This window comes from Hypanus sabinus, unplaced genomic scaffold, assembly GCF_030144855.1.
Source record: "Hypanus sabinus isolate sHypSab1 unplaced genomic scaffold, sHypSab1.hap1 scaffold_899, whole genome shotgun sequence".
In the NCBI taxonomy this organism is placed as follows: Eukaryota; Metazoa; Chordata; class Chondrichthyes; order Myliobatiformes; family Dasyatidae; genus Hypanus; species Hypanus sabinus.
The window spans coordinates 28,727-43,813 of NW_026781752.1; the positions used below are offsets into that span (position 1 = coordinate 28,727).

At 43.1% G+C, this 15,087-nt stretch overlaps 1 protein-coding gene across 1 annotated transcript; it reads left to right on the forward strand.

Annotated features, from left to right (window-relative positions):
- The first annotated feature begins 4,037 nt into the window (after positions 1-4,037).
- Positions 4,038-12,564, forward strand: LOC132390446 (histone H2B-like). The gene is made up of 4 exons (XM_059963055.1): positions 4,038-4,166; positions 4,961-5,064; positions 5,149-5,654; positions 12,456-12,564. Exons 1-3 carry the CDS (start codon positions 4,038-4,040, stop codon positions 5,549-5,551), a joined length of 636 nt encoding a protein of 211 aa, XP_059819038.1. The 3' UTR covers positions 5,552-5,654; positions 12,456-12,564.
- The last annotated feature ends 2,523 nt before the right edge of the window (positions 12,565-15,087 follow it).

Below are 15,087 nucleotides of genomic sequence, written 5' to 3' on the forward strand. Positions count from 1 at the left end.
CAACCTCCGTCTCCTGTGCAATCACCAATATCGCCGGCATCGGTGCAATCACAGCCGGTGCTACGTAGATCGCAGCGACAGATTCGACCACCTGATAGACTTGACCTGTAAGAAACTTCGCCACATGGGTACACGTTTAAACAAAGTGTAGGGGGGGGGTGAATGTGGTGAACTATTTGCCTGTCTGGACACGCTCCTCCCACAGGCCCCTGTATAAAGGCGATCGAGGTCTGATCCTCTCCCTCATTCTCCAAGATGTAGTATGATGGTCACTCGCTCCTGGTTCCTTCTTCAGTCAATTAAAGCCGATATCTCGCCTTACGTCTCAGAGTGAGTTATTGATGGTGCATCAACCACCTCACACCAGCTCCTCAGCCACCACTTTACCTGGGGTTTAGAAGGCGCCAGAAGCGTGGTCTATATATCGTAATATCAGTCTTATCCTGTTCCTTCATGTGACCGGACTTTCATTTCCCTCGCGACCCAGAGGAACAATTGTTCTGATGAATTAACGCTCTTATCACTGGAAGTGACGGCACCCTCGCCCACCAACTGCTGTGTGTGAGGGCGCCCGCACTGGTCACGGGGCCGGGGAGCGACAGACCGAGTTTCTCGGGTATTTCCGGAATGGAAAAGCACTTCCTATAATTTAAAGCATGAGAATCAGCAAATTCCCAGAAAACCTTCAGTGTGTACGTGTTGTGTGAGGGAGGTTTTTTTTTTTCCGCTCGAGCGCTGTGCTGCGGATAGGAAATTGCCGGGCCAAGTAAAGTGAAGGCGGAGAACAACACAAAGACTCTTCTAAGAGCCACCCAACACCTCACAGAGGGAGCCGTGTCCACAACCTTTTAATTATTTTTATCGATATATTTGGCTGAGTTAGTTTTGAAGCAGATTAATCCATGATACAATTAATGGTAAATAACATGAAAAAGTAATCAAGCACCGTTGCTGGGTGCTGTGAAATTGGCGGGTGATTTGAAATTAATCCTGCGCCAATCACAATGTATTCTGATTGCATGAAGTCCGACAGCCAGTAAATTCCAAGGAATCTTTCAGTATGCACGTAGTCTGTAAGGCAGTTTTCTTTCCCCTCTCTGGAGCTCTGTGTTTCGGATAAACCATTGGAAATTGCCGGGCCTAGTAAAGTGAAGGCGGAGCTGGACGATGAGAGGCCGCTCTCGGCTCTGTCCGTCACTCTGACTCTGTCCCCTCACTCCCCGCTCTGTCTCTCTGTGTGTTTCTTGGGCAGGAGTAGTGGCAGAGGATTGGAGGATGGGTTATGTTATCCTGTAACTTAGGAAAGGATCGAAGGAAAACCAAACATTGTTCAGATTCTGGGGGGTCTCGGCCTGAAACGTCGGCTATTTACTGTTTCTCACAGATGCTGCCTGGCCTGCTGAGTTCCCCCAGCACTGTGCGTGTATCACTGGAAGGAAAAGCCTGGGAGCTGAGTCAGGTCTGCTGCTGCAGTTCAATCATTAAAGACTCGGCTGACAATGTCAATGCCCGGCTCAGCAAATATGCAGATCCCTTTAAAGAGTGAAAAAATGTAACTAGCAATACAACAGGACGGTGATCAATGAGCTCAGTGATTTGAGGAATGTGAGATAGAAACATGGAAAATAGGTGCAGGAGTAGTCCATTCTGCCCTTCGAGCCTGCAAACAAGAACAAGAGATGTTCCATTGTCATTCACGAACCAGGGCAGAACTGCCGTGGGGAATGGTCGGTCCCTGGGAGTGCTGTAAAACAGAGATATCGGGGTGCAGATATCGAATTCCTTCAAAGTGTAAACACAGGTAGGCAGGACGGTGAAGAAGGTGTTTGCCACACCAGCATTCATCGGGAGAGTATTGGACACTGAGCAGTGACGTCACATTACAGCTCTACCAGCCTTGGGGAAACGACTCTTGGAGCATGACGTACATTTATAGTTGCCCTGTGAGCAGAGGGTGACATTAAACTAGAGACGGTGCAAAATGGATTTAACAGGAGGCTAGATAGGCTGGAAATTCCTCATCAGAGTGTATGTGACATTAGAGAGGTTGATAACATAATGGCAGACATTGATATGTTCAGTAGTGAATCTGTTATCTCCAGGGTCATGGAGTTGGACGCTAGAGATTCCAGGTATAAAGTGAGAGAGGGAAGATTTAAATGGGACCATGAGGAGCAGGTTTTGTACACAGAATGCGCTATTTACTTGTAACAAACTACCGCCAGTGATGATATAGGTGGGCACCATTGCAATATCTCTTGCACTGTAGAGAGGGAAGTTTCACAGGGACATGGGCCAAATGTAGGTAACTGAGAATGGTTTTGTTTGTCCACTTTGTCAGCATGGATGTGTTGGGCTGAAGGGCCTGTTTCTGTGCTGCACGACTCAGTGACAACGTCTGTTGCTCTCGCAGAGCGGAACGGACAGTGTCAGTAGTGAGAAGGTTTGGGGGATGTAGAGAGGAGAGTGAATGGTTGAGGATGGGGCGGATGGAAAAGAATGTGGGGAAAAGTGAGATCACCTATTCCCAGGAACAAACTGTAAGAGTCATTTCCACATGGGGATGTTCAAAGGGACCTGGGTGTCATTGTAAACAAATCACTTGAGTTAACATGCAGATACAACAAGTAATGAGAGGGGCAAACAGTATTTTGTCCTGTGATCAGGAGGAGTGGAGAAGAGGGGTACAGATATCTCAGTGGATTCTATAGGGTCCTGGTGAGAGCACACCTTGAATGTAGTGACCGTGTTTGGTCACACTTCCTCAGGAAGGATATCCCTGCAATAGAGGGAGTGCAGTGACTGTTCCCCACACTGACTGGGCTGGTTCCAAGGATGGAGGGTTGGTTATGTGAAAGGACAGTGAGTGGGCTGGGTCTGTATTCCTTGCACTTAATGAGAAAACGAGGAAATCTGTTAGATTCTTTCAGGATGTGACAGACAGTAGGCAAGGAGGATCTTTCCCCTGAATGAGAGTTCCATAATTGAGGAAAATACCCTCAGAATGAGGTGTAAATCGCAAACACGAGAGAATCTGCTGATGCTGGAAATCCAAAGCAACACAAGATGCTGGTGGAACTCATGAGGACAGGCAGCCTGTATGCCAAAGAGTAAACAGTTAACACTTCGGGCCAAGACCCTTCCATCAGATCACAGTGTGAAGGTTTCTCAGCCCAAAGCATCATTACTCTTTTACATCAGATTGCGGTGACATGCATTCAAGATGGAAATGGAATTATATCTTTTTAATCAGAAAATGAAGAACTTCTGTATTCGCTGGATAAGTAATCTGGAGCCTCAGGTGCTGGGTTGTGTCAAAGCTGAGATCACCAGTCTCTGGGAGAGTTTTCGTCACTCAGTCCATAAGACCATAAGATATAGGAGCAGAATTCAGCCATTTCGCCCATCGAGCCTGCTCTGCCATTTCATCATCACTGATCAATTTATCCTCTTACCTCTTATCTGCCCTTGTATCCCTTTATGCCCTGACCACTAAAGAATCTATGAATCTCTGCCTACACCCAGTGATTTGGCCTCTCCTGCTGCCTGTTGCAAAAAACTCCACCGATTCACCACTCTCTGGCTGAAGGAATTCCTCCTCCTCTCCATTCTGAAAGGATATTCTATTTTGAAGCTGTGTGGTCTGGCTTTAGACACTCCCACCACAGGAAAAATCCTCTCCACATCCACTCAATCAAGCTCTTCCACTATTTGATAGGTTTCAATTCGGCAACCCTTCTTTCTCCAACGTCACGGGGAAGAGAGGCCCAGAGCTATGAAACGCTTTTCATATGACAAGCCATTTAATCCTGGTAAAATTCACCATTTGTGACGTCATGTCAGCAGAAAAGGTTCTGGATTTCAGAGATTTTTGTATTTTGGAATAATGGACAAATCTGCAAACCTCAATCATTAACCCATGCAATCCCAGGCACACAGATGCAAAATAAAGACAGATGTAAATTTAAAGCAGGAAAGTGGAACCTTACGAGGAGGTAAAGCCTGATTACAAGGCCTCAGAATATTGTACTCTCCAAATGGTCAAAATACAGCCAAGTAACAAGTACGAAAATACCCACAACTTGCAGAATTACAGTGCCTCTGATTATCTTGGTCCATGGGATAAACACAAGCTGGGTCTGATCAACCCTGGCTCGGTCACCTGGGTAAGAGAGTCTCATGATTAACGACCCGAAACCCCCAATGACCCCAGGTTGCAGTACTGATGATGTGTCCCTTTGCACACCCGGTTCTTTAAGCCAAGTGGGAGTCAGGCCACGTTAATGAAAGGCATCGGCTAGATTAAAGTGGCTGCACTACACTACCCTATCCACCATAGTCCCACATATCTCACCATACAAAACTCCACAGCTTTATCTCTTCCAGCCTCACATATACATCCACCAGCCCTACCCTCAAACCCAATCCTAAGAAGGGGCACCCACCCCTTCTAACCCTGGCCACACACCCACAAACCCGAAGCCGAGTGTACGGAGGAGTAAGATCCAACAAAGGCAAGTGTTGGACCTGGTGGATGAAGGCATGGGCCGGATCAATGTGGCAGCGTTGCGTGACACTGAATCGAGAGTGACGAGATGAAGAACACAGGAGGGGTGATTCTCCGACTGCCCGCATAATCTCTTTGTTATTTTGATTTTGTTCTGATAGTCCTCTGTCTATTTGAATATGTTGGTATAATTCATATATAATTCCAGTGTTTCTTGTCAATGTTGTGTCTGATGAAATGTGTCTGTGATGCTGCTACAAATCCGTTGTTCCTTTCTCCTGTGTGCATAAATAAACTCGATTTGAACTTGACTTTGAAATGTCCAAATCTCTCCTTCGCTCTCCTGCTGCCCTGTGTCATGAACTGAACGTCTTCGTGTTTAATTTTACAATATTTCATCTAATTTTATTTTCGTACTGCTTTTGAAATTTGCGTTTCCCTTTTCAATTGCAGCCCGCACCCCCGCCTGTCTCTGCCCTCTGTCCTTCCTCCTGTATTAAACGCAGCGCGAACCGTCACACATTGGTGCCGCTTCCCATCCCCCAGCGTTCCGCTTGGTGATTCATTTCTGCAAGCAGCCAATCGGAATGCTCAGCGTCGCCATTCTAATTAACATACCATTTTGTGCGCTGCCCATTTAGTCCGAGCTCCGAACAGTTTCTGATTATTATTGTGTTTGAAACCGACGGGGAAGTGCCTGATCCACCGAAACCCGCTCCCAAGAAGGGCGCCAAGAAAGCTCCGTCCAAACCGGCGAGCAAGTCTGGCAAGAGGTCGAGGAAGGAGAGTTACAAAGTGATGAAGCAGGTTCACCCCGACACCGGCATCTCCTCCAAGGCCATGAGCATCATGAATTCATTCGTGAACGATATCTTCGAGCGCATCGCGGGTGAGGCTTACCGCCTGGCCGACTACAACAAGCGGTCCACCATCAGCTCCCGGGAGATCCAGACCGCCGTGCGCCTGCTGCTGCCCGGGGACCTGGCCAAGCACGCCGTGTCCGAAGGAACAATGGCGGTGACCAAGTACACCAGCTCCAACTGAAGACAAGTTTACTGACAAAACAAACGGGAAAATCAAAGGATCATTTAAGAGCCACTCACGCTTTCATTAAAAGAGTTACAAAATATTGAGCCATGGACTTGAGGTAAGTTTGAAAATTGCTTTTTGATGCGCTCATTCAGAATCTTATCTCCGTTACTCAGAAATTGCTGTCCACTATTCAGCAGAATCCAGATTTCTCTGTTACATTCCTGCGTACTGCACAGGCACGGAATCGTGACGCACCCCTTCCCTGTCATTTCCTCTCGGTCATCAGGTTTCTCTGAAGAAGACACTAATTGTTGCTTCTGGTTTAATTACCGTGGAGAATGCGGTTCTTTGAGTTTTGTCCCATTTTGGTTACTTCTCTTAACCCCATTCCAACACGAGAGCTGAACACTCACGGTTTGTTCAGACTGTATTTGTTAAAGCTCCACTTTCTGAAGGGCCATCCGCTGGTAAACTGACTTGAGTTTACACAATGACCGTCCGCGAACATTTATCAATTGAAAGAAATCAGTGAACTAAATCTCCAGACACCGTGGCAATATTAACTACACTTAGTTTAAATCTGTTTCACCAATCATAAACGTCCTGCTACATTTCTCCCGACTGTATATGAAGGGAGAACACGCATATTTCCGGAAGCCAGAATTTTTCACGGTCAAGACTCCAAGTTTATTTCTGATTTATCAAATCTATCTGACGTTGTATGTATTCCGGAAACCTGGCTTCCCACATTTAAATTCTTCCTTCCAGGATTATATTGTAATTAGGCGTGATAGATTATTTGGTAGAGAAGGTGCTATTGCAAATTTTATACAGAAATGGAGAAGGCATACAGTTGTGGATGTGAATGAAATGTATGAGACACTTGTAGAAGTATTTGATTCAACAGGGAGCGACATTAAAGAGGTATATTATTATAACCATGGTGGAAAGCTTTCGATTGATGTCTTGGAGAGTATTTATGTAGCTCCAACTCACTAAGGGATGTATGGTTGGGGATTTTAATGCATAGACTTCACTGTGGGCTTGTTCTCAGAATGATGGTGCTGGTGTGATTGCAGAAGAGTTTTAGCTATTTCACTGTGTCTAACTTGTGGGAGAGTTATGAGATTTAATGTTCATAATAGTTCTGAAATTGCTGTAAATTTAACTTTGGTTTCAAACATTCATGCTGCAGTGAGTGAGTGGTATGTCATGGGAGATGAAACAGTGGGGAGTGATCATTTTCCTCTATTTATAAGCCTGGGTTTAGACCAAGATGCCACTTTGAGGAGGTGGAATTTCGGTAAAGCAAATTGGAGAAGTTTTAATGTTTTATGTGATGAATGGAACATCTGTGTGGATGGAATGGAGAGCATGATGTCGATTTCTGCAAAGAAAGGTTGTCACGTTATTCCTCAAATTTGCTGGAAGAGACTCATATTAAAAAGTGCATTAATAGGAGAAAAGCTGTACCATGGTGGACGGAGGAGTGTGCAGAGGCAATTATTCAGAAAAATGTGGCATTTTGGAAAGTTAAGAAGTATCACTGTCCGCGTGATCTTATTAAGTGTAACAGGTCACAGGCCGTGGTGAGGAAAGTAATGAAGGTTGTGAAAAATATTTACTAGAGGTCATATTGTGCTAGAATTCGAAGGACTATTAAACTTGGAGGTGTTAGGGGAATGATTAAGAAAATGGGGGTGAGGGATTCATAGGGTTCCCAGTATTGATTAAAGAAGGTGATACAATTGTGACTGAAACGGAGAGGGTTTAGTTACTGGCTTGGTCATTTGCTGTAATTCATAATCAAAATAATGAAGAGACTAAACAATGTAGGGATAAGCTGTTAAGTGAATACCCAGACGTGTTGGAAACCTGCTGTAGCAATGACAGTGATGTAGAGTTTTATTTGTGTGAATTTAGGAAAACGATTATTAATACAGGGCTGACGGCTCCAGGAAAGGATGATATTAGTCATTGCATGTTTAAACGTATGGCCAGAGCTCTTTGGAAATAATATTACATTTTTGAATCCTATTTGGCATTCAGGCCATCTTCCCTCCTCATGGAAAATTGCAATTGTAGTGTCTATTCAGGATCCTGGTAAACCCCTGTTGGATCCTCCTAGTTATAGACCAATATTCCTGATTTCCCATTTGTGTAAACATATGGGATATATGGTATTAGAGTGGTTGAATTATATTTTGGAAAAGGGAGGGGACATGTTGTTGTTAATATACTGGATTAGTTTGAGGGGACAAGTGCTGGTTCAACAGCACATGTCCCAAAAGCAGTCAATGTTTTTATGCAGAAATCTCAGCATCTACTTCAACACAGCAAGCTTCCAGAAACAATATAGTCAGTGGAAATGTCAATCCATCGCCTCCTATATTGTCGCGATGAGGCCACACTCAGGTAGGAGGAACAACACCTTGTATTCTAGCTGGCCAGCCTCCAATCTGATGGCATGAACATCGATTTCTTGATCTTCCGGTCATGCCTCCCCTCCCTCATCATTCCCCATCCACTTTTCCCTCTTGTCGCCTACCCATCACCTCCCTCGGGTGTTTCTCCCCCCCCCCACTTTTCTTTCTTCCACGCCCTTCTGTTCTCTCCTATCAGACTTGCCCTTCTCCAGCCCTGTAGCTCTTTCACCAATCAACTTCCCAGCTCCTTACTTCATCTCTCCCTCTCCCAGTTCCAGTTATCACTTTGTGTTTCTCTCCCCCTCCCCCACCTTTAAATTTACTCCTCATTGTTTGTTCCCCAGTCCTACTGAAGAATCTTGGCCCAAAATGTAAACTGTACTTTTATCCACAGACGCTGCCTGGCCTGCAGAGTTTCTCTAGCATTTTGTGTGTTCTCCTTGGATTTCAATAACTGCAGATTTTCTCCTCTTTATTACTCAATATCAACAGGCAACTGTCTGTATGACAACTGTCAAAGTCCCACTGCAGATATGAAACTCGAGGTTCGGCAGATGCTGAGAATAAACTGCAAAGTAACACACAAAGTACTGCAGGAGCTCAGCAAGTCAGGCAGCATCTCAGCAGAGAAATAAACAGTCTAGGTAGGATGAAGTGTTTGGGCCCAAAATATTCACGGTTTATTCCTCTGCATAGATGCTGCTGGGGCTACTGAGACCCGCCAGCATTTTGCAAACATAAACCTCTTTTTTTTCAGTCAATCTGTTTCCAGATGTTGCTGAACTTTCATTTGTAGCCTCATCCTCCTGCTCTGGTTCCCTCTTTCTACTCCCCATCAACTCGAGCCTCCATCACATCTAGAGCCTCCTTTTTGCTGACCCCACTTGTTTCTGCTCCATCGAATATTTACCCACCATTCTGCTCATACCTTAGAGGAGAGCATTGTATTGCAACAGTCTGGCTGTGTGAGGCACGGCCCTTCAAAATCAGTGAAAATCACCCAAAACAGTGAACAGAGAAGGGGAGAGCCTATATTACCAGCAATATCGAGGAGCAGATAGGGAAAGAGATTCCGGAAAGGTGTAAGAATAACAGAGTTGTCATGATGGGAAATTTTAATTTGCCAAATATAGATTAGCATCTCTCTAGAGCAAGGGTTTTTATGAGGTGGAGTTTGTTAGGTGTGTTCTGGAAGGCTTCTTGACACAATACGTAGTTAAGCCTACAAGAGGAGAGGCTGCACTTGATTTGGTATTGGGAAATGAACTTGGTCAGGTGTCAGATCTCTCAGTAGGAGAGCATTTTGGAGATAGTGAATATAATCCTATCTCCTTTACAATATCATTGGCGAGATATCGGAGCAGACAAGTTAGAAAAGAATTTAATTGGAATAAGGAGAATTATGAGGCTATCAGGCAGGAATTTGGAAACAAATGCTCTCAAGGAAAAGTACGGTAGTGTGGCAAATGTTCAGGGAATACTTGAGTGAAGTTCTGCAATAGTTACGTTCCCATGAGACACGGAAGTGATGGTAGTGTGCAGAAACTCTGGTGTACAAAGGCTGGTCAAGAAGAAAAGAAAACATTACTTCTTACTTCTTACTTCTCCTGACAGTAAGAGTGTTCACTTTGATTTGTAAATATGTGGATTTCATCTTCAGGCACAGTGAGGATATAAAATCCCCATTTGAATACACTCAGATATGAACTGATTGTTCATAGTCACAGTGCATTGATTACTCTTCACAAACATGTCTATCCAAATAGAAACTATTTGCGCCATTGCAAAATACTCCACTTGAGGTTCCTCCCCTCCCTGAATCACAATATATAGGGGACAACCACCTAAATCTGATACAGCAGCTCAAAGAAAGCAACTTCCATTTCTTTGTTACAGGTACCTCTGATTTTTCTGAGTCTTTCTGAAATAATTATTGTCAAGCATTAAATGGAGATGGCTTCATTGGTAAATTGGCAGATGATGCAACAATTGCTGGAGCTGTGGATAGTGTGGAGAACTGGCAATAAATACAGCAAAATGTAGATCAATTGCAGATATAGGCTGGGAAATGGCAAATGGAATTTGACCCAGATAAATGTGACGAATTGCACCTCAGTAAGGCAAACGCAAGACAGAACACTGATATGGGCAAGGTCCTTTGGTGTTGCTGAGCAGAGAGATCATGACATCCTAGTTCATTGCTAGTTGTAAGTAGCTACACAAGTTGGTATGTTGTTTAGAAATAGGCTTACAACATGCTTGCATTTATTATTCGAAGCATTTAGCTCAATAGTCATGTTCCTACTTTGTAAGACTCTCGTTGGGCCACATCTGGATGACTGCATACAGTACTGGTCGCCCCACACTTGGAAGGATGTGGAGGATTTGGAGAGGGTGAAGAATATGTTTACCAGGATGCTGCTTCATTTAGAGGGTGTGTGCTGTCACAGGAGGCGTAATAAAATGTTGTTTCCACTGGAGCTCCAAAGGCTGAGGGGTAATCTGATAGAGGATTGCAGGAAGATGGAGGGTATGGACATGGTATAGGCAGGAAGGATTAGTGTTTGGGTGTTTTTGATTTGCTTTATAGCTAGTTCATCACAACATTGTGGCCCTAATGGCCTGCTGTTGTGCTGTACTCTTCATTGTTCTATGTTCTCCTTAGTTCTCAAAGCATTTTCATAGCAAACTGACCCATTTGACAGTTACCTTGTAGCTGTTGGTTAAATCCTTTGCGATTTACAATTTGCTATATCTAAACTCAAGGTAAAGATTCCATTTAGTATTTTAAATCTCTCACAATATCATTAGACATTTTGGATCTTAAACCACACAAGCAGCAATGACGTTAAATTAGTTTCGTCTTTCCATGTTCATGAGATGTTCTTCTGCACACCATTGATTTAACATGTGGTAATTTAATAGCACCTTTCTGTCAGCTTAAACAGTCTGACATATCACAGAAACAAACGTTTTCACTGATAGAACTGCCAATGATCAAATGACTTATCTTTAAACGCTTTAAACTCTTGTACATGAAAGTCGCTGAAGGCTCTGATATTCTCAATCCACCTTGCCTGGTACAAATGATCAATCCATGGTCAAAGTCACTAAGATCTCATTTCTCTCCTATGGTGATGTTTGGTCTCAACAACAAATGAATCTCTTGACCATTCTTGCATGCTTTTATGCATTAAGTTTCATCGACAATATTGGATGATGAGATATCGGCACTAACAAGTGTAATGGGATGTACGGGTGTTCCTAATAAAGTGGCCACTGAATGTACTATGCTCTGCTTGGGCTGTCCTGAACCATTTCTCTGTCATTGAGGTATTTTAGAAGTAGAGTTTCTGATAAATTGGAAACACAGCAACCAACCTCACACATGCAGCAATGTTATGCCCTGATAGAAAGGAAAATGACTCCAAACCAGGGAGAACTTGCCCATCTTTTCCAAGGTATATGGAAATCACTCAAGAGGCTTTAACATATCTGCCTGGATTCATTCAGGATGGCATTGAAATAGCATCCTAGAATTTGAACTGTTCACTCGATTGGACCTCAAACCCACGATATAGCCTCAAGGAAATAATCACACCACCTTGTCACTCTTGACACTGTTAAGAACTCAGCATAGAAACAACTTTAGGGAAATGGAAAACAATCAGCTCAGCAAAGGCAGTAGTACAGGAACTTGCAGCTCATACTGAATGGAATCTAAATTCATACTCTATGTGATTAAAGAAGAGAATAGTAAATTTAATATTATTCTATCTACAATTGGAAGGTGTCCTAAAGTTGTCTTCAAGGCTACCAGAGTCTGTACTTCTGCAGATAATCTATTACCTTCAGTGACAGTGTCTGATTGTACAAGACAATATGTGGGAACCGAATTCAGCACAGATATACTATAGCCCATTGTTGCACACACACAACTTAAACTAGAAAAATACATTATTGCCTTTAAAACTGATCTGATTTACTGTCCCAGCTATCCAAAGATAAGTCATTCTTGTCATATAGTAGTATGTCTGTATTCATTTTACCTGTATTCTCAGTTTTCTGAAATATCCTCCCTCTCAATCTGTAGTTTCCAAAAGTCATAGGAGCAGAATTAGGCCATTTAGAACCAACGGGTCTGCCCATCATTCCATTTTGGATGATTTATTATCCCTCTCAACCCCATTTGCTTCCCCTGCTCCGGCACCTAGCCCAAACATATTAATGAATAATCTATCAACCACCGCTTTACCCATCCCCAATTACATAGCTTCACAGCTGTCTGTGGCAAGCAATTCCACAGATTCACCACCTTCTGGCTCGAGAAATTCCTCCTCATTCCTGTTGTAAAGGGACATACTTCTACTCCAAGGGTGTACCGTCTGGTCCCAAACTCCCCCACCACAAAATACATCCTCTCTACTTCAACTCTATCTAGGTCTTCCAATATCCATAAGCTTTCAATGTCCTTCTTTTCTCTTTACCAGAGCTATCAAAAGTGAGATTTCTTCCTCCAGATAATTGCCTTCCAAAAAACTCTTGTCGTCCTGGTGTTTCTCCTGCTGATTGTTAACACTGAGTTTTCCAAAGCCCGAGGGGTCAGACGACTTGATATCAGATTAAACGGTAATGCAGAGGGAATTTCTTCACAGGTAGGATTGTCTTAGCTCCACTTCTTTAACCAAACGAAACAACATTCCTCTGCAACTTGCTCCAACCACAGATCATTGATCGCACAAAGCACGTAAAACTAAATATTGTCAAAAATAAGTGCATAAAATATAACTCACAATGCATGCAGTGTGCAGCACATTAAAAAAACAACTAACAGTAGAGAGCTCACTGTCCTGTGATGAGAGGTCGGTTGTGGCAGGGCATTCATTGGTTTTGTAACCTAATGGAAGAAGCCTATTACCCAGTCTAGCAGTCATAGTCCTCAAGCTCCAGTGCCTCCTTCCCGATGATTATAGGTCAAAGAGATTGGGAGATATGTGCCAGGGATCCTCAATGATGCTTTGGGCTTTGACTAAATCAAATGTGTCAGATCATTAATATTCCAAACAACATTTTATTTAAAGTCAAACATCTATTTTTTGATATAATGAACATACTGAAATGCAATAAAAAAACATTAATTTTTCCAAGTCAAATTGAGTTTATTCTTATTATCATAAGTTGAGTGAGGTACGGATTCAGTACCAAGGAAAATTTGCATGCAGCAACATCACAAAGATGAAGGGACAGACAGCACACAGAATATAGATTATGCATTAGGTCTACCTTAAGTCATGTCATATGCAATAAAGTCGATTTGCCATCATGAGTATATATTTTCAGAAGTTAATTGGCTGGAATAGTAATGAATGGGAGATTGGTTTGACTAGACAAAATAGATGAATGTCACTTGAGGCAGGCATCCCCAAGAGTGCTGAAAACATTGTCAATTACGATTTCCCACGAGACGTTACTCACGGACAGTTATACAAAATCGTGTAGGTCTTGTAATGGAAATGTTCCCATGATAGTTCAGGGTTTATTCACCGAGAAGATACTTTGATTGATGCACAAGAGGGGTGGGAGGTGGACGGGGTAATATTTTGGAAATATTTTCTGAGGAGCTGACTGGTCAAACTAAATAGTGAGAACTGGTGCCGAATACTTTCCTGTATTCAATGGTGGGTGAGGTTCACCAATGACGGACTGGGCCATATTTAGTACTTATTACAGGCTTTTCCGTACAATGGCATTGATGCTTCCATATCAGGCCAAGATGAAACTCGTCAATAAACTCTCTAACAGACATCTGTAGAAATTAATCAACGTTTCAGATAATAATTCAAATTTTGTCAAGCTTCCAAGAAAGCATAGCGTTTTTGGTGACATTCCAAATCTCCTCAAATTCCTATTGAAATATAGCCGCCGTCACACCTTCTTTACAGCTGTATCAATATTTTGGGTCCAGGTTAGCTCTCGGACATACTGGCACCCAGGATCTTAAAATAGCTCCCTCACTGCATTTCTGATTCCTCCATGAGGATCAGTGTGTGTCATTCACTCAACTATTATGTGTCATCTGTCCTCATACCCGAACTCCGGAAAACACGTTGAGGAATTCTTCCATGGGCAAAAAGTCAATGGTCTGAGATAACTGAGCAGCAAGTTGACTTCACAATTCTTTGTTAATTGTCAATTCAAATATGAGCGAAAGTCTGAGAATCAGATTCCCACGACACAATAGGTGACTTTGTGGTTTGTTAGAAGTAAAGGTCTGTTAAGATCTATTAAGAACTGTGCATTCCAGTGATCCACCACTCTCTGAATAAATAAAACCCTACCCATCACATGCCCTTTGAACACACGCCTTCTCACTGTAAATGCCTGCCCTTTGGTATTTGACATTTCAACCCCGGGAATCAGATACTCCCTGTCTACTCTATCTATGCCTCTTTTAAACTTATAAATCTTCATCGGAATTCCCCTCAGGCTATGGTGCTCCAGAGGAAACAACTCACCGTCCTTTCCAATTGTATCCAGTCTCAATTGTAAGCCAGACTGACGCTGTGGAAATACAGCTCCAGAAATATGATTTTTATTTCTACAAGGAGCATGTGTGTGTGTGGCAAATATCCGTCGACATTTCCTGGTACATGCTTCAGAGCATCGACTGATGATAAGAGGATGCTCACCATGACACTGGAGTAAACTCCAGATGTCTCCTTCTCCTGTATAGTAAAGGACTTCAATTTGCTGCATCCTACTACAGGTTCTGAGTTATCATAATTCGAAAATGAGCAATGCTAAAAGTTCAGGTGCAACTGTTTTATTTAAATTTTCTGCCCATTACACTACTGGTGTTTTGGCAGCAATAAAGGTCTTCCTTCTTTGGCTGTGTTCAGGGCTTCCTTCATCATGTCAGTGTTACGCCTGTGACAATAGACAATAGGTGTAGAAGTAGACCATTCAGCCCTTCGAGCCTGCACCGCCATTTTGAGATCATGCCTGATCAATTACTATCAATACCCTGTTCCTGCCTTGTCCCCTAATCCCTTGATTCCCCTATCCATAAGATACCTATTTAGCTCCTTGAAAGCCTCCACTACCTTCCGAGGCAGTGCATTC